At 40.2% G+C, this 20,423-nt stretch overlaps 1 protein-coding gene across 4 annotated transcripts in view; it reads left to right on the top strand.

The window, feature by feature from the left end:
• LUZP2 (leucine zipper protein 2) overlaps window positions 1-20,423 on the top strand; it is a 464,552-nt gene that overhangs the window by 349,313 nt on the left and 94,816 nt on the right. For all 4 annotated transcript variants that reach the window (XM_063117349.1, XM_063117348.1, XM_063117346.1 and 1 more), the window contains 2 exons: window positions 11,554-11,628; window positions 13,862-14,026. In XM_063117349.1, coding sequence (XP_062973419.1) covers window positions 11,554-11,628; window positions 13,862-14,026 — 240 coding nt within the window. The remainder of the gene's footprint in view (window positions 1-11,553; window positions 11,629-13,861; window positions 14,027-20,423) is intronic.

Here is a 20,423-nt window from a genome sequence, read left to right as displayed (position 1 = left end):
CTTGTTTTTATTGCTGGTTTATCCATGTGTAATTTTTTAAAGAGTAAATGGACTGCATTTATAAGAGTAAATGTAGAATAAGGGTAAATAATGCCTAAATTCTCCAAACTTCTAATCTCAAATGCAAATTAAGGGGAAATTGTGACAAAAGGAGGGTAGGAGGCATATAATCAATATTGCATATAAGTTCATAATTGCTTGCACAATGTAGCATTTATGTACAGGAATATGGATAATGGTTTCTATAACGATCATCAATCCATACCTAGGAATAGGTTAAGGAACGGTTGCAATAAATCAAAGCAGCCACATCTTTGGATGATGATCCCTTTGATATTTTATTATAAACTTGTGAGGGAAAACAAGAGCCCTTTTCATCTTTGGTAAGTTAGAAGTAGATTTTTTTATTGTTCTGTAGCTTCTTTGAATGTGGCCTTGTGCATTAAGAAGGTTATTATATCTTTAATGAACTGAAAAATCCAATTTAGAAACCTTCTCAAGCCCCTGAGGTGGCCTTAAGGATCTGGACTTGCATTTGAAGTTAATGGCACCCTTAATGCCTAGCCTGAGTTATTCTGCATGACAAGGTTTGGTAGATAAATTTAGGCCGAGCAGTTTCAGCTTTGCAGCTACTTTGAACTGTTCCTCAGCTATTTCAAACACAGTCCTTCAAGCTTATTACATATCCACTGCTATGACTGAAAAAAGCCATGGCCAGTTTCATAATTGACTTTAGAAAAGTTCTGGCTCCAGCTTGCTATGTGTTGCCTTTGCTCTGATTGGGACCTTGAAGATACCCTGAGAAGAAGCAATCGAGATAATTAAGATACAGAACATCTCTAGAGTTAGTAGGCAGCTTTTAAACTGTCCTAGGCCAAATGGAGCTTGAAAGCAAAGGGCAATACCCAGCTGTGATGAGATATAAGACAAACCCAAAGCAGGTCATCATGTGGCTAAGAACAGGATGAAAAGAGAGAGATCTATTCTACAGTACCATAAGATTTTAGCAATATTGGAATGGATCAGCTCCACTGAAAAAGTAAAACACAGCTGTATTGGAAAAGTCAGGGTTGCATTTCTGCACCCTTTTATTTATTCTTTGTTTGATCCTTTGAAGAGCATCAAAACTGTTCTGAATCTAACTGGAGGTAGCATTTTGGGTGCAATCATTTAGCTCCCCTCATCGAATGGTGATACATCAATCAAAATTTATTACGCCAAAGTGGCTAGAAAGTGGCCTAAGAAAATAAATCTTACTTAGGGTGACCATATGAAAAGGTGGACAGGGCTCCTGTATCTTTAACAGTTGTATTAAAAAGGAAATTTCATCAGGTGTCATTTGTACATTTGGAGAATCTGGTGAAATTTCCTCTTCATCACAACAGTTAAAGCTGCAGGTGCCATGCCCTCTTCTAAATCTGGTCACTCTAGTATACCTCCTGCAGCTTTAACTGCTGTGATGAAGAGGGAATTTCACCAGGTTCTCCATATATACAAATGACACCTGCTGAAATTCCCTTTTCTATATAAGATACAGGAGCCCTGTCCTCCTTTTCATATGGTCACCCTATCTAAATTTAAAGTTCAAATGGAAATAAATGTTACGTAGCAGAGTTACAGACGAACCTATGGGAAAATAAAATTGTGTCATAAGAATAAAAAAACAAAAAGTGAACCCTTCCCATAATAAATATGAAAAATAATGCTTGTACTTGCAAGAGTGCTGCTCCATTGATTTCACTTGGCTTTTATGAATAAACATGAGATTGCTCAAGCATAGGGAGTCAGCACTGGCTTGATCTTTTTGTTTTAGAAATGAACATGCTCACTGGAGCAAGCACCTCTTCTGATAGATCTCCACATTCATTCCTTAAAGGGGCAGCCTCCCTGAACCACAACAATGGGCACTTAAGTGTGAATGACCTGTGCTTCCATAACATCATTTTCAGATCTTGTCCTAATTAAGGGGGAGAAATACACAGTAAGTAAATGGAAGCAAGTTGTGAACAGTGAGTCAAATAGGCAAAGAACTGAACTGAGAGCAGCATGCTCTTAAGGCTAAAGAAAGACCACGCCTTGCTTTACGCTTCAACTGAAACAGTTCTCGTATTAGTAAATGTTTGTCTTCAATGCAGACATGTCCAAGAAAACTCTAGATAAATATAGATACATATTTTTTTAAAAAATACTGAAATATAGAGGTTCAATAAGATAGCTGCATCTCAATGAGCTCCCATATGTTTTTTTTATTTATGTCCCATACATAGGGACGGTGTAAAAGCCGGAACGGAACGGAACAGGCCGGAACGACCCTATTATATTAAAATCCATACCAAAAACAGTGGCATGTGTTAGCAACACTTGGGAACAATATTTTAGGACTAAAACCATCCCAATATTATATCACTATTAACCCCAGAACTCCCAAAACAACATCCGGAACAGAATGGGATGGCCGGAACGGCCACTACTGAATGAGCGATATCAACCAAACTCACCAGTCATTCATAACTTCATGGCAGGGATGCAATAAGCCACAAAACATCCAAAGAAACAGCGTTCCGATACCCGTTCCGTGCATAGCGCATATTGTGCAAAATGGGCTGGAACAGCAGCTTCCAAGTGAGATATGTTAACCAAACTCACCAGATGCACATTACTAGGTGGGACAGATGTAAAAAGCTCCAAAAGTTGCCCCAAAACCACGTTCCGATACCAATTTCGGGCAAAAGTCCGTATTGCGCAAAATGGGCCGTAACGACAGCTTCCCAATGAGGTAAGTCAACCAAACTCACCAGACGCACATGACTAGGTGGGACAGATGTAAAAAGCTCCAAATGTTCCCCGAAACCACGTTCGGATACCCATTCCAGGCAAAAGTCTGGAACGCAGTTTCTTTGGACATTTTGTGGCTTATTGCATCCCTGCCATGGAGTTATGCATGACTGGTGAGTTTGGTTGATATTGCTCGTTCAGTAGTGGCCGTTCCAGCCATCCTATTCTGTTCCAGAAGTTGTTTTGGGAGTTCTGGGGTTATTAGTGATATAATATTGGAATGGTTTTAGTCCTAAAATATTGTTCCCAAGTGTTGCTAACACATGCCACTGTTTTTGGTATGGTTTTTTTAATATAATGGGGTCGTTCCGGCCTGTTCCATTCTGTTCTGGCTTTTACACTGTCCCCCATAATATCCTTATTTATTTATTTATTTATTATATTTTTATACCACCCAATAGCCAAAGCGCTCTGGGCGGTTCACAAAAGTTAAAACCATAATAAAACAACCAACATGTTAAAAGCACAATTACAAAATACAGTATACAAAGCACAACCAGGATAAAACCACGCAACAAAATTGATATAAGATTAAAATACAGTTAGAACAGTAAAATTTAAATTTATTTAAGTTAAGTTTAAGTTAATTTAAGTTAAAATTAAGTGTTAAAATACTGAGAGAATAAAAAGGTCTTCAGCTGGCGACGAAAGCAGTACAGTGTAGGCGCCAGGCGGACCTCTCTGGGGAGCTCATTCCACAACCGGGGTGCCACAGTGGAAGCACACCCTTCCCATGGGAGCTTATAAAAATTAGAAAGCCACAAAGCAATAAAATACCAATTAAAATCAAACAATTAAAAGACACCAGCATACAAGATCTAAGAGCACAAAAGTAGTAAAAATCAGTCATAAAAAGCATTATGCGATAATTTTAAAAACTTTTAAAAACCCTTTGGTGTCATCCCATTTTACCCTCACAATAAACTTATGGGATAGGTTTGTCTGAGAGACTGAAACTGGTCCAAGGTTATGTGGGATTTGAACCTGGGTCTCCTCAGTGTTAACCCAGTGTGCCCAAAACAACATTGTCACTTCCATTTTGTTAATTGCTATAATACACTTGCTTCGTTACAGGAATCCTAATTAGTTATCCTGGGAAGTATGCCTGCGACTCCAAAGCTAAGCTTTGATCATGTGTTCCTATAGTTCATCTGATGTATTTTTTTCCCAGGATTATATCCCATGGTACTCATTGAGACTAATTCCCAGGTAAATGTTGTGCAGTCATAAGTGAACCGCCTAGAGAGCTCCGGCTATTGGGCGGTATAGAAATGTATAAATAAATAAGTGGCTTCTGCTGCTCTAATGTTTTGACTCACACCTCTATAACCTTGTGCACTTATTTAAAAAAGATTTCTATTGAAATCTGAGGCTTTCTTTAAGCTAAAAGAACATGGTTCTTTTTTCTTAAAAAACAACCCGAAAACCTGGGATTGCTTTGTTTCACTGAACCTGCCAGGAACCGTGCATTTGCCTTAGGAATTTATGTTCTCCAGTATACATTTTGGAAGTAGAATTTTCTGCCTTGAACTCATGTCTAGAATAGTCTTTAATAGCATGTAAAAGCTCTGAGAAAACAATATTCACCAGAAAACGATTAGCATTATAAGGATAGTTTTTAAGTTATTCAGTGGCAATGAACTGGATAGAATACTATAGAATCTGGTTTACTTGTGAGGCTTGAGCTGCAATCACACACGTTTTCCAAAATAAGCCCCATTGGACACAGTGGCATTTGCATTTTCTGTGGTAGCCATGTGTCTCCCATAACTTCTAGTTATAGAATCAGGTGTCAAAAGCTTTCTTTGCCATAGGATAAATGCATAGGTTAGGTGTGCCAAAAACAATGCAAATGAAATGGCATAAAGACTACTGTTTACTATAAGGTTATGCTTAACCAGATATTTTTAGGGACAGCTGCCTACCACCAATCGGCATCTCCCTCACGAGTGTGCCCTGTAAGATTTTTAAAAAGAGACATGCCATGTTGTCCCATCATGGGTTTTTCTCTCCCCCCACCCACTAGAAATTGCATGAGAGACCTATGGTGGAGACGTTATCGACAGTAGCCGTGCATCACCCACAACATCTAGACAAGACCACAGAAAAATGAACAAGCCAAATATTTGGCATCTGAGTGCAATCAGTCTGAAACATGACTGTACTAGCATGTTGGCCACACCCCAAAGGAAATAAATTCTTGAGCAGTTAGCACCTTAACATACAAATAAATACACAAACACACGTGCACAATTTATTTTCAATGGATTTAAACTGTCACATACATTACTTAATTTAAAACACATTCTTATTATTTCAGATATATAGGCTACTGGGGAAATGTAAAATCAAAACAGCTTAAGAACCATGTGCTGAATTAGAGCAGGATTCATCTCGTTCAACATTCTGCAACAAACTCTGGCAAGCCAGATTTCTCTGGAAAGCTCATATGTAGGGCAAAGAGGCAGCAGCCTTTTCTGTTGTCTGTCTCCAGTATCTGATACCAAGGCCATAGCTAGACCTAAGGTTTATCCCTGGATCGTCCAGGGGTCAAACCTGTTCATCTAGGTGACACACAGGGGATCCAGTGCTCAGGCAGGGGTGAACCCTGGATGATCCCAGGATAAACCTTAGGTCTAGCTGTGGCCTTAGAGGCAGACCATCTTTGAATATTGAGGTTCCACACATATTTTTGATACATCAAAGTTCATTAATATCTCACATAAAGAATAAGTTTCTAAAAGCAAAAAAATAAATAAAAAATCTCTAAGAACTTTCTTGCCTGTCCACCTCCATGTTGTGTAAATACCAGCCTAAAATATAGTTTCTGCTGTACCAAAACCCAGATGGGATGACCATCTGCCAACCTGTAGCCTGCCCAAAGCATTATTAGAATTGGAACCACTTTTGGCTGATGTGCTGTTCCAGGTGATACCGTGAAATAGGCAAGGGCAGAATACCACTTCCTGCTCTTTATATCAGGCCCGGCCAATCAACAATTCATAGCAGTCTGCCATCTTAGGGGCTGGTGGGATACGGCCCAGTTCTCTTCTGGATCTGAAGAGGAGGGTTCTGAGGCTTAAGTACCACCAGTTCTAGAACGTGTTCTTGACTAAGTCTCAGCTGTATCTGAAGACATCCCTGGCTGAGAAGCTTGGTTTGAATGGAACGTAGTTCCTCACGTGATGATTCTGAAGACCAAATCCAGATAGGGTAGTTTATGTGGTTTTAAATTATTCTAAAACTGACACCGTATGTGATTTTATTACTTTCATAAAATCTTATATTTCTTTGAAGGATGTCAGGCAGATGTTACCCCCTTTCAATTTTATCCTTACAACAACATTGTCAAATAGGTCAGACTGAGTAATAATGGCTGACTCAAGGTCAAGTGGAAAATGTAGTTTGTACCTGGTTCATCACAGGCCAAATCTGATCTTTACGTACTACATCATCATGCACATCATTGACTTTAGCATCATAATCCATCAAAATGGTAACCTATAAACATATTTTTCATTACGCAATATCCTTGAAACAGAATTCAGGACTATGTGTTGCTATAATGTAATGATAAAAGGAAAAAGAAAGAAAGAATGGTGAAGGTTTTAAGCATGATCTGCTTCCAAATGACCAATCTGTTCAACCAAATAGCTTTCCACTACAAGGGTGTAATACAAGTTAAGTGGCAGGAGGATTGATACTCCCGGCCTTTTGATTCAATAGCCTGTGAACGAAAAAGGATTTGTGCAATAGATTCAGACATTAGAGTCAATCAGTTAACCAAATTGCTGCTTAAAATATATATCCTCAAATTAAATGAGTACAGCTGGGTTAATAGCCAATACATGAAATGAGATTAAATGATTGATAATAGGGCAGTGATTCCAAAAAGAAAAGGAAAAACAAAGAAAGAAGCTGTGCCAGCTAAATTACAAATGGGTTTACTTTATATGAGCAGGAATGCTAATATTCTATTGGGCTTGTTATTTCTATCGCAGAACGTCTGCAGATGGCTGCAGGAGTAATGGTCGACAACACAACAGATGTGGTTCCACTTTATTTCAAGTTGCACTTTCTACTTCACAGAAGTCGAAAGGATTAAACTGGGTTTAAATTACAGGAAGTTAGATTTAGATTGTGTAGTTGTAAAACCTTAATGACACATTGGAGCAAGCTGAGCTGCCTAGGGAATTTCTGTAATTTCCTACACTGAGAGATTTTCAAGAAAAGGACAAGATCTGCCAGAGGATTTAAGGATCTTCTGATATCAGAGAGGTTCCTGCATCTGTCTCATGCATGCATATTCTGTCTCCCCCCACTTTCCATGGGGTAACCATCAATGACTTTGTCCTACCTCATTTAGCCCACCCTTTAGCACTGAGTGTGAGCTATTGGGATTATCCTTTATCTGTATAGATCTCTATTGGGTTTCCTTTTTGATCATCTCTGTACAGAATAATAATAATAATAATGATGATGATGATGATGATGATATGGTCCAAGTGATCCTGCAAATCAGCCCAGTGAACAATGGTTGCATATTTGCATGGGATATGATGTGAGCTTTTATAATCATTTCATTCAGTTCATCTTGGTCATTGGATGTAGCTAAAACTGTACAGGTACATTTCCAGATTTTCCCTTGAGACTTCATGTAAAACTGGCAGGCCAAATAAGTTCTTTGTAAACTTCCTCTTCTATGGACTATCCTCTTTGGAAAAACCCCTCCTCCCTAACATGGAGCACACATAGATACAGTTTGTTGCTTTTTTCATTTTAAAAGCAGTACACCTATTTTAAAGGGCCTTTTGTGTTGCAATATCCTCTTGCAGGACTCCTTTCCCAGGGGGGCTAGTTTGGCTCCCTGGTTATTGGGCTTTTGACAACTGGGAAAAACTACACTGTCCCATTGAGCTTTTAGTGATTAATGCTGCACTTTGATTTTAAAAGTTTCTCTATTTTATTGCTATGTGAGGACAGAAACCAAGGGGGTGGCCCCCACTGATTGTTTTCCACCCCACTGATTTCCTTTCCACTGATTGCATTGCTCAAACAAAATCCATGGTTATGCAACAGAAATTTAGCGCTTCTTAGGTGAAGCCACAAAATGAGTAGAAACAGTCGCTTCTGGAAGGAGGCAGGTCCCTTATGTGAGCTCTATTGACCGGTGTCCTTCCAGAAAGGAGAATTTCTGTTCATTTTGGGTTGCCCCAGAAATGCTAAATCTCCATTGTGCAAACAGCGGCTTCTTCTGCAATGCAATTGGTGGGGTGGAAGAGAATTGCCAGGGTTGTAAGCACTATGTTGGATTCTTCCCTCTGTGTGTGTGTTTGTTTTATATGTTTGTATCAATCAATCAATTCAATTTTGCTTTAGTTTTACTTTTCTTTTGTTTGTAACTTGTGTGTTATTGTTTTTTATGACTTCATTGTAAATTGCCACAGACAGTTTAGAAATACATTAAATCAACCAATCAATTCTTCCCTCCACTATACAACAAGGCAGTCTTCATCATTATATCATGCTGTGAGAACAGGTAGGAGTATCTCCCAAAAGATATTTGGGCATCCTTTGCTTGATTCAGGAGCACACACTGAATGGGACTGAACAGACATTTAAACTTGAGTCTCCACAATTGAACTCAATACTCAGGTCTCTGCCTGGGCTGCAATCCTGCATTCAGTTCATTAGGTCCATTTCTACACCTAAGGGTGTGTGTGGGGGAGGATCGCGGACTTACCTGCTTCCGCAATCCTCCCTGGGCATCCAAACAGATGTGCGACACCCTAGAAGGGAAGAGGGACATTGTGCCCGTCGCACCTGCTATTTTTTTCTTAAAGAGGCAGGAGCTGGACTGCAATTGTGCTCCGGCAAAAAGTAGGTTAAAAAAAATGACCCCACTCCCCCACACACACCATTGATGTTCCTGGACTCTCCCCGGCCCAGCTCCTTCCCTCTGCTGACCCCCACTACTTGTGAGAAGGAGGGAAGAAGCCGGGACAGGTGCCCACACTACCCACGGTCCTCAAGATCATCCCGGGACCACAGGAAAAATCAGGATAACTGCAAAAGCAGTTTTACTGGGAAAATGGAGGGGTCATCCCTGCCCGCTCCCGGGATTCACACTGGTAGAACAGTTGCAATTGACTTTGATATTTCTTTTGCTCTGAATTTTGTGTCACTTGTTAATTTGGCTTAGACATTTAATATATTTAACACAATTTCTTAATTCAGTCCATATCATTCTTGCATTCTATGCCATCTATCAGTCTGCCAAATCCACACATTAATGGCCAAGAGGGTGAAAATGTATCTTCCTATAGTTCTGTAAAGGAAATATGAAAGTCAGACATCTGGATGGTGGTATCTTTGGGAAAAATTAGCAATAAGCTCTAGCAATTTGCTTGTTTGGAAATGTTTAGCTAAGAGGCCTAAATGCAGTGTCCTTTACGACTTATGAATTAAAACCTTGCAGAGCAATTCATATGCTAAAAATGTTCAATGCCTCATAAAAATGTCTTATAGCAGAGATAACCATCTGGTCCAGTGTCCTTCCCTCCACCCCATGTCCTATATAAACACCAGGCATAAGCACAACACTATTTAAATTTTCAAATAGGACAATTATACTAATACTGATTCTTGTTGTTGTTGCATTGTAAGAGATGTATGCATGGACCCTTGATCTGTTCCAGCACAGCTCTTTTTACATTCTTAAGAAGTTCTGTTACACTCCCCCCAGTGTGGGGAAGGATTGCATTAATGTTCAGTCGAGGACCAATTGGATCATGCTGTGATATGTGATAAAGTATCACAAGTCATCCCCCACATGCTATTTTAAATTTTTGACATGCCCCATTGCAATAGAGGGCCTTCTCAGCAGCGTCTAGGTGGGCTCCCTCTCTGTTGTCCTTCTGCAACCAGGCAAAGATATTTTTATTTAGGCAGGACTTTGGCATTTAAGCTGGTCTATTGCTAACGGGGGCTTTAATTGGCTGGGTGCTATTTCTTTGATTTTCGTATTTTGATTGTGTGTTTTTCTGGATTTGTTTCTCACATCATCTTACAGCTGAAAACGTCTTTAGGAGGGGAGAAACTGGAAGCAGAGAAGGCATGGGGAGATGCTAATTCCTTTCTCAATGCCCAAATTCTTCACTTTTTATCTTTTCTCTTGCTCCCAAGTTGCTGTTCTGTCCACAGGGTTCCAAAAAAGCGTCTGGGGTAGGGGTGGCAATTGTCACAGAGAAGTAACACATGTGGAAAGGATTAAGCAAAAAATAATCCCCCCATGGCTTTCCTGACTTAAATTAGGGCAAAATCCTATGCATGTTTAGAAAGAAAAAAGTCTTACAACTCCTAGCTTTCATGTCTAAACGTGCATAGGATCATGCCCATATGTTTCTTAAGATTTTTGTTTTTGTATTTTTTTGGCTAGAAAAAGTAATATTTAGCCCTTTTTCTTCTTCTTTTCTCACCTTGGATTTATATAAACATACCATAACATATTTTACGTAGGTTCATGGTTATGAAAACACCACAATACATGGAGTGTGAATGGAGTTTCTAAATACTTTAATGCAAGATGAAATCTTCTCAGTTCTCCTGAAATCAGTTGCAAAGCATTCATCCAGACCATGCTGGAATTAAATACTGTAATAAAAATGTTCCCTTCCAAAGTTTCTATACACACACACACACACACACACACACTTCCTACTGTTTCTCCCACTCATCAGCCATAATATTTATGGCTGTACACAGCCCCCCCCCCACTCACCTCGAAGGCAACTTTGGAGCCTCCAAAATGGCCCTGATTCAACTCAGGGTTCTTCGAGGGGTGCCCACTTTATCTCAGTACCAAAGCCAAGGCAAAATCCTTCCTGAAGCGGGTTCGCCTTGAGGGTTCCTGGGTACCGGCCAGGAGCAACGGTGACCGGGAGTAAGGCTGACTGGGAGTCCACTCCCCCTTCACCACCCCTGCCTCCCCCACACCACCCCCTTGGTGCTCACATCCCCGCTCTAACCTGCCGCTGGGACTTATCTACAAATGTGTCCTCCCCTGAAAGCTAGGCCACAATTAAAAGTAATTGTGGGGATTCTTTCCTTTTAGTATATCTATGGCCGAAAACTATGCTAACCATAAGGGGCCATTTCTCTTTACAGCTGCAGTAGTTTGCAGCCAGAGGTACACTAAGTGTAAAGAGCCCCTACGATAACTTTAAATCACAGTCTGGCTCTCAGGAGGAGTATGCATTTGCAGGTAAGTCCCCACAGAGGTAGTGATAGGCCAGGAGGTCAGAGAGAGAGTGGGGACAAAGAGGGAACTGAGTCCAGTGAGTTTTGGTGGGTGGGTATGTGGAAGCAGCCCTGCACTGTCCTGAATCAGCCCAAAGCATCCCATGGCTTTGGTGCTGATCTGCTTCAGACTTGGGGTTCCTCATGTAGACATGTGCTGCTCCAGATTTGGGCCAAGGCAGGCCAAATTGGATTTGGGGATTCAGGGATTCGGCCTGAGGTGGTGCACAGCCTTAATAATGTTTCCTGGAGAATCTGTTACATTGAGAAGGTAGGTTTTGGTTGCTTTTTAAATCATCTATTTTTCTTAGCTTCTAAAGTAAAGCATTTCTTTTTCTTGCAGATGTGTTAGATGAGTTTAGTGAGCAAAAATGTGGGTTATAATTTATACTAGCTAATTTGTTTTTAAATTTCCCACAGGCACAGCAGCTTACAGACTTGGAACAAAAACTAGCAATTGCAAAAGAAGAATTGGAAAAAGCAGCTCTTGACAAAGTAAGAACCCTTTTGAGCACATCTTTTAGATCTATTAATAGGCAGCTATTGTGCAGCCTGATATGACAACGTATGATCTTATTCTTGTAAAAAGGTAGACATATCTTTGATTGAATGGATAATGAGTATCCCCACTGAAAGGGAGTAAAGTTGCAGTGTGACAGTCTGAGCATTGGCACCTGTGCTTTGAGGGTGACGAAGGAGGGCTCTCTTTCTTTCCTCTCTCTTAACATGCTTAGCAGGGGGCAATAGCACGACTATTACTTTTATAACCCTGAATGTCAGAATGTAGCTTAGATATGTAATGTTGAAAAGCATCTGGATATTAGGTTTGGTAATATAGAGGATAATTACCCCCCCCCTCAAAGTGCACCCTGCATTTCATTTCATTTATTACATTTTTATACCAACCCATAGCTCAAGCTTTTAATTTGAGCACCCCTGCCACATGAAGTGAGATGGGTAACTACGAGAGAGAGACAGAGAGAGAGAGAGAGAGAGACTTTTCAGCAGTGGCACCCCAGTTATTTGCATAGCCTTTTCAAATAGTTCACCTGGCACCATCCTGTGGAATTTTTGGCACCAGGTGAAGACTTCTGGTTGCCAGGCCTTTTAAATAAGATGTGTGATCTGGCCCTCCCAGTTTTAAAACTTGTATTTTTAATTTTAGGGTACTGTGAGCTTTGGTGTTTTTCATTTGTTTGTTTGTTTGTTTTTGTTTGGCATTTATAAGGCTTTCATTTTGTTTTCTATTTTGTATTTGAATAATTTTGGTGGTGGTATTTTTATTGTAAGCCACCTAGAGAACTTTATATTTTGGGGCTGCACATAAATATCATAAATAAATAAATAAATATTTTTTTTCTGGCAAGAGACAGACCACATGCAAAAGGAAGCGCAGAAAGCAAATCAAGACACTCACAGGGGGTCAGCATCAATATAGCCACCTAATAATTCAATGGGAAAGATGTAGTGGCAAACTGAGAGTGTTTGCTTGAGTCATGCCATTGAGAAATGCCTAGGGATGGGGGAGAAATTCATTCCAAATTTTACACTTTTGAAGCACTATGCAAATAGAAACACAGTTATCCTTCAAAATTCGCACTTCTCCAATTTTTTCAATGGAGTTGTTCAAACAAACAATGCTTACAAGAAATCATGTATTAGGAAAAAATAATGTTCAAAATGCATTATGTAAGACTGATTGCTTGCCAAAAATGTTTATATTAGACAAAATGCATGTATGTGGAGAAATGCAAACCAAATACTTACAAATTTTCATGCAATATATACACACACATATGCAAGGAAAGATTGCAAGAAAAATTCCCAACCTTAAGTTTGGTTCAACCTAAAGACACTTTAGGTTGAACTGAACTTAAGATTGTAAGAAATGAGAATATGAGAAAAATTGAAGTTGACAGATTTGTTCCTCCCTAGAAATGCTAAAAGGGAAGACAAAGCACACCCTTTGGGACATTGCTATCTATCACCTGCCCCTACATCATGGCAGCAACACTCTTTGATTTATGTCAGACCAGCAATGCAGAACAGAGTGGAGTTAGGATGACATTGAGTTATTAGGGCCTTTCCGTTGCCCCTACATTGTGCGCTGCATGAAAAGGCCATGCTAAGGAGCAGATCCCAACCCTGGAGAGGTACTGTAGTAGAGAATCCAATGCTGTCCTGTTCTCTTTCCCAGTGTGTGAGCACTGGGCACCTGAGGAAAGAAACTAACCAGGAGTTCCCAATCTGTTAAAAGAAGTGCATCTTTCCTATGGAGAAAGGAATGATGCATTGAGCTGTTGGCCATGCTCTTGTTGTCTGTGTACCCAATCATTTGTTTTGTTTTTCAATTGTTGAAAGTTAGAATATAAACATCATGAAAGAAAAAAATGCAGAGTAAAAGGTTGTATCCAATGGGGCCATCACACTAGTGCAAAGTTCTACTTCTTATAGAAACCCCAATTTACATCCCTGCACAAGTGTCAATTCCATTATTCTGATTGTGTTTATGGAAGATGTTGTGGTTGCCATTCTACAAGGCATTACAACTTCATTAAGCTGGGCCTTGTCTGCACTAGCTGTTCTAATTGTTCTGCTTGCAGTTACAGAACTGCTAGTGGAGCAAGACCAACCCTCGTAAGTTTTCCGCTAGAGTAACCTTGGATATAACCCAATATATTATCCTTTGTAATCTGTCGTTAAGATCCAATGACATTTTCCCCCTCAGGAGTCACAGCTGAAAGCTCTGAAAGAGACTGTACAACTCTGCCTGTCTTCCGTCTTGCACAATCAACCGCCCACTACAAATATAATCCCTTCAAGACCGATCGAGAGACAGACATCCCTGGTTAGAAATGGCTCAAAAGTTCCATTTCAAGTGACAAACACCAAGGTATCTTTTCTTCTTCTCTTAAAAAATAAGAATTTGTCCTGGAAGTCCATCAAAATGGAACTAAGAAGGATTTTAAATTCATTGAAAGATTAGGATAAAGTTTGAAGGTAATGTTAAGCCTATCTTTGCTGTCACTGAGTTACTGTTTTAAAAAGTTGGAAAAGAGCTTATTTTTATTCCTACTGAAGAAGATTTTGGGTATGTTCTGTTATATAGGTCTCATCTGCATAATACATGTGGAAGTAGATGTACTATTACAGTACATGATCCACTTGAAACCGTATGGTATTCCATTTACTGATATTGTCAATATAATGTGTATACAGTTCAACAGAATATGCTATACAAAGTTCAAGCAAGGGTTGGTTGCCACAAATTGCAGTTGAAATCAATGGGAAAAGTTGGCCGTGACTAAATAATCCTATTCTATTGTTTTCCATAGAGTTTAGTTGTAACCAAAATTTTCTGGATTGTGCAGACAATACATATTATGTGTCACTACAGAAAACTGATGATCACTTCAAATGCTGCAGTAACACAGTAGCACATAGGAGCAGCCACTGATGAAATGCCATAAATGATGGCATTGTAGCAGAGGCTTGATACAATCCCCAAACTGTGTCCAGCATATCAGCAATTGTCATCACTCTATCACTGAATGATCTTCTGTCATTCAGTGTGTTGTAGTGCTGCTCTGTAAAGTACTTTTAGGGTACTTTTATATATGCAAGCCCCACTTATTTTCTCAAGCTGTTCATATGCATGTATACTCTAACACTTGTCTATACAACGAGGGAATTCTAGAATGCTAGACTCACACATGCACATACCTCTGTACTATCTTGCATCATTCGCATTTGATTGCAGGGATGTACATCCCCTCCCCATTGCATTCAGTGAACTCATGGAATAGGATTGTATCCTTTAGTTACCCCACCCCAACACAAATGGATCCACTGGTCACCCTAGTGTCTACATAAGAATGTAAGAAGAACTTGGCTGGATCAGACCAAGCATCCATTTAGTCCAGTATTCTGTTCACACAGTGGCCAACCAGCTGCCAATGGGGAACCCACAAGCAGGACGTGAATTCAGTAGAACCCTCACACCCATGTTCTCTAGCAACTGCTGTACATAGGCATACTGTCTCTGATCCTGGAGGTAGCATAGAGCCATCATGACTAGTAGCCATTGATTGCCTTCTCTCCCATGTGGCATTAGGGAGAGGCAGGGCTACAATCATAGGACTTCTCTACACAAGCAGGAACCCTAGCCAGATCAGGTTTCTTGTTTGCCTAGAGAAGCCCTGTGCTTGCATATATGTAGCTAAATAGCCCCCTACCACCGCCTTAACACTAAGACTGAATGTGCAGCTGTCAGTGGGCATGGCCAATGCCAGTGGGCATTCCTTTTGCTAAATGTGTGACATGTGGAAGGGTGTCTGAACACCTTTTTTTGCTTCCCTATGGTAGTAGCACATAACGTAAGATGAAAAGGAAATGAGCCAAATTTTGTCACTTGTTGTTGGCCCTCTGTATCTCATCACATCAACCCCCAAATCACCCATTTCAACAAATAAAGAAATCAGAGGCTGAAATAAATTAAGGGATGGTTATCCTGAGATAATTGGTCATGTCAACAGGCCTTAGGTGACTTATCGAAGGAAGGAGTCCTAAATTCACTTTGAATTTCTCCTTAGTCAGACTTTCTGGAACACACCCTTGTCAACTCAGGGTTACCAATCACTAACAGATAGATAGTAATGCACTCATTGTGTTCATCCAGTCCCCTTCACTAAGAAATATGATATCTTTCAGAGCAATTCCTCACACTTGTTCCATGCCATGAATGTATATGGGGAAAATAATGAGTCATAATCTTGCTGTTCTACTGATGGACACCTCATTACTGTAAATCTGTATATTATCCATTATTATAAAATCTGCTACTGTGAAATAGGTTGTCTGGGAATCATGATTTGACCCTCTGCAATGGAATAATCACAGAACTCTTTCAGAATGCCAGGCATTGTTGTATATGAGTAACTTTGTCTTAAATGTTAACTAGCTCCAGCTGTAATTGCAGGAGTTATTCTTTACCTTCTACTCGGCTACTATGGCAGGACTGTCAGAAGAACAGTGCTCATGAATGCTGTCACTTTTGATAAGCAGCAGCTTAAACTTCAGGGGATGTCTTTCCTTATAAATATAAACTTCAAGTGATTCATCCAGTTTCTCAGTGTCAAATTAACATATTCTGTATAGGTTGAAATGCATGTTGCATTTACAGTACCTGTCTTGGGCAACACCACAGGTGCCAGTGTGGGCTTCTGTTAGAAGTATGCATAAGAAGATAGGAGATTTATGGCCATGGGTGATAGCTTTCCTGTCTCTGTGTCTTTCTGTTTCCAGACTTGCTTACATAAAGCAGGTTCATTACTGAGGGAGGAGGGGACACTGTCTCCTAACTTATTTCTTTGCCCCAGCTTCATAAACTCCTGCCATTCCCCTATCTTACAGTTTCTTACACAGCCCAATCTTATGCATGTAGCATAGACTTAAGTATACAGCAGGTTGCAGACTTAATGTCAGTTTTCTTTATATGGTGGAAATCTCAAATCGAAGCTGTGTAGAGCAGGCATGTTGTTTCTGGTCTAAAGGGTTGATGCGAAGAAGACTGTCTATATCAGCATTTCCCTTCTGCTGCAAATTACTACTAGTTTCTGTTTAATTCAAGAGATAGTAAATTTTGTGTTGCATAGCTGGGATATTGGAGACAGATAGTCAGATGGCATGATATGCAGTGTGTAGGTAGGTGGAGGATATTTGCCTTTATAAGTTGTTACACTTGTTAAATAATAAAGAGTTCATGGCAAGGCTTTTTGATAAATAAATAAAATCTTGAATACAACACTTCAGCATAAGATATACTCAACTTTGCAAGAAAGTAATTTTGAAGGATGAATGATGTTAAAGGAGCAAAGCTGAAATGCTATTTTTATCTTCCCTTTTCAGTGAGTGCACTTCTTGAATTTGTGCAAGTTTGGTATTGGAAAACTTGTTTTATAAGAGTCCCAAACAGCCCGCCTGCACTGTTAAACAGATTGTGCAAACTCTGCAGATATTCCTTCAATACTGAGACTTTAATATCAGGAAAATGTTTCCAGTAACCCCTTGCAGTATGGTTCAAATGTATATGGCAGGGAAGTACAGATTGTGTAAAATTCATTCTGTCTGTGTTTCACAGATTGTCAGCTGCTTTTCATTCCTTCATCTGCCCATCAACAGAATTGGGGTTTTTTTACTTTCCGAATTTGCATGTGCAAATATGTGCAATTTTCTCCAAAATGCACAAATTCCCCTCAAATGAGCATTTTCACGCTTTAGCCTATGGGGAAATGTGCATCCCCCCCATTTTAATTTTTTTGTATTTTTCTATGACAAAAGTTGCACAAAATTCCTGAAGGTTAGAAAAACAGTCTTCAAGTCTGTAGAATCCACTTGACTGGGGAAAAGCCAGTCCGTTGCAGAATCTGACATCCCTCATATATGGTATATTTTTCCATCGGCAATAAAAAATAGGTTCTCTCCTGTACTATATATTTTGCAGTACAACTGTATGTATGCTATATGAGTATTTGCCATGTGATTAGAAACTGTAAAGAAAATGAACCACTAAACTTTCCCAATACAGCAATTCCTTTTGAGGCTCCAATTTATGCAAGCAAAAATTGACCTGGGCCGGATCTACACTACTGCTTTAAAGCACTTTATAACAATTATAAAGCGCTTTAACTGCTCTAAAGCACTATAAAACTGTTATAAAATGCTTTAAAGCAATAGTGTAGATCCGGCCCTGCTATACATATGTAATCCTGGGCAGGATCTACACTGCTGCTTTAAAACAGTTTATAACAGTAGTGACAAATGTTGAGGCCCAGGACACAGTCCGTCTACAGTCTTCAAAACATAAGTGTTATATCCTGCTTAGTGTAGATCTGGCCCTGGTGCAAATGCTACAGCACACACTACATCCTTATCTGGACAGAGAAAGCCGAGCTACAGTTATCCATGCTCTTTAACCTCTCACCTGCATTACTGTAATGCATTATATATGGGGCTGCCTTGGAAAATGATCTGGAAACTTCAGCTGGTCTAAAACAGGGCAGCGAGATTGTTAACAAGGATTGCCAACGTGATCATATCATGCCAGTACTTTTCCATCTGCACTGGATGCCAGTCCATGTCCAGGCCTGATTCAACGTACTGCTATTAACATTCAAAGCCCTAAACAGATTAGGGACAGGTTACCCAAAGGAACATCTCTTGTCTGGACCCTAAGATTTTCAGCAGTCCTTCTTTGGGAGCCTCTGCAAAAGGAAGGGTGGGTAGCTACCAAGAAGAGGGCCTTTTCTGCTGTGGCACCCAGGTTGTGGAATGAGCTTCCCAGAGAGGATCACTTGGTCCCTACATTGTGCTCTTTGCAGCATCAGATGAAACCCTTTTTATTTTCACAGGCATTTTAGCTTTTTAGTTCTGTTTTTTTAAATAATAATAATAATAATCTGTTATTATATTTTAAAACTCTGCATTGCTGATAGGTTTTATTCTGGTTTTTACTTTTATTTTATATGGTAGTTTAAAACTTAAAATTTTTTATAATGTATCTTATGCTATATTTTGTGGGTTTAATTTTTGTGATCCACCCAGAGAGCTTCAGTTATTTTGCAATATAGAAATGTAGTAGTAAATAATTAATCGCTTCTCGGCCTTTTGGCTAAGATCAAGTGTAGAATTATAGTAAATAAATAAATGAGAAGCCCCCTGCCTGGAACCATGAGATCAGTCATATCAGGAAATCCATTTGCTGAGCCAATTTGAGATCTTTGAAATGAAGGGAAGATCTGGAAAGTGGGTGCAATCTCCTGCACAGACTCCATTTAAATTAAGCTAGATAGCAGCACAGCAGTCTGGATCTACTAAAAAGGCCCAATCCATGTCTAGCCATGTTTATCTGTGTGGCCCAAACTATTGATCTACAAGGTCAGTGCAAAAGCCCTCTTTTGGGATGTGGTCTAGTTTGAATCTCTGTTATCTCTAAACAAGTAATTGTTAATACTGTCATTACCTTAGGAAGATCTGGGCAATATTCTCCTTCATTTCTTCTCGAAGAGAGGCCCAGAAGTGGTCCCAAATTAGAGTTCATTTTTAAAGAAATCATTTTTGTTTGCTAAAAATGGAACCAAAGCTGATCATTTCATTTATCATAATATCCCAATTTAAATTCAGATTTTGACCTTTTGCACAAAGCATTCTTCTCTGAAGAGCATATAAGACAATATAAATTTAATTATGTGATTTCTTTTCTCACATGAAACAGATATCAAGCTTTCCTAATGTGAATAATTTTTACCTCCACGTGACCTCTCTTAACAAAACATGTCAAAGTCCCTCACTTCATTAAAAAAAAAAGGAAAAATATTTATCTTGGGTAATAATTTCAGGCTGTTGCTATGGCACTCTGTCATCAAGAACCCAGAAATATCTTGTTTGTTACAGCCTATTTCTTATGCCTAATATTTATGGCATTCATGAGACATTGCTTTTCAGATGCATTCTATTTCCTAAAAGACACTGGGCCACTTAACATTATTGCCACAGCCCCCTGTGAGTTAAGCCTTGATAGGTTTTGGTATGCGTCAGCAGCCATGTTTAATATTTTAGGTGTGGCGGGAGGGCTCTGTAGCTAGTGTCATTGGAACTCAGCAAGGGTGGGTTGTTGGCATGGGCTGTTTTAGGTTTGTTGGTGGTTTGGTAAGCATGCCAAGCATGTCCCTGGCTCTCCGTCCCTCGCCCCCGATGCCCGCTCTCCTTCCCTCGCCCCCATCCCCGATGCCCGGCCTTCTCCCCCCTCTCTCCTGGCGGGTCCAGCCTTCCCCCCGCCCCTCTCCCCCCCCCCCAGGATCCCCCCCAGCCCGATGGGCACAGCGCTCGTATGAGCGCTGTGCCCAGTCCGTGACTTTTCCTGGCTACTCACGAGTAAGCGAGCAGCCGCAAAAAGCCACGGACCCTGCTAGACGTTCTGCAGCCCCGGCCTGAGGCCGGGGCTGTGGAAAAGCCAGGCCATAAGCGAATTCGCTTATGCTGGCTTAAGGCAGGTTTTAGCGTGGCCTGACCCAGGATTCCCCTGTGCGTCATCTGGATGCACAGGAGGGAAACCGGGCCTCACACCGCGCTAACGCCTGGTCTAGCAAGGCCCTTAGATGTGTATGTAAGAAACATAATATTGGTGTGGCCCTACCAAAACAACATCAGCCTCTTCTCTTCCATGCTTACAACTTTCTCTTTCACGTTTATGTCTTTCCATGATTCTCTTGCTAGTTGGCTTGCTTTGACTC

Source organism: Elgaria multicarinata, chromosome 2 (assembly GCF_023053635.1).
Source record: "Elgaria multicarinata webbii isolate HBS135686 ecotype San Diego chromosome 2, rElgMul1.1.pri, whole genome shotgun sequence".
Taxonomy (NCBI): Eukaryota; Metazoa; Chordata; class Lepidosauria; order Squamata; family Anguidae; genus Elgaria; species Elgaria multicarinata.
Note: the sequence above shows the minus strand (reverse complement) of the source record. Positions and strands in the feature narration are given on the sequence as shown.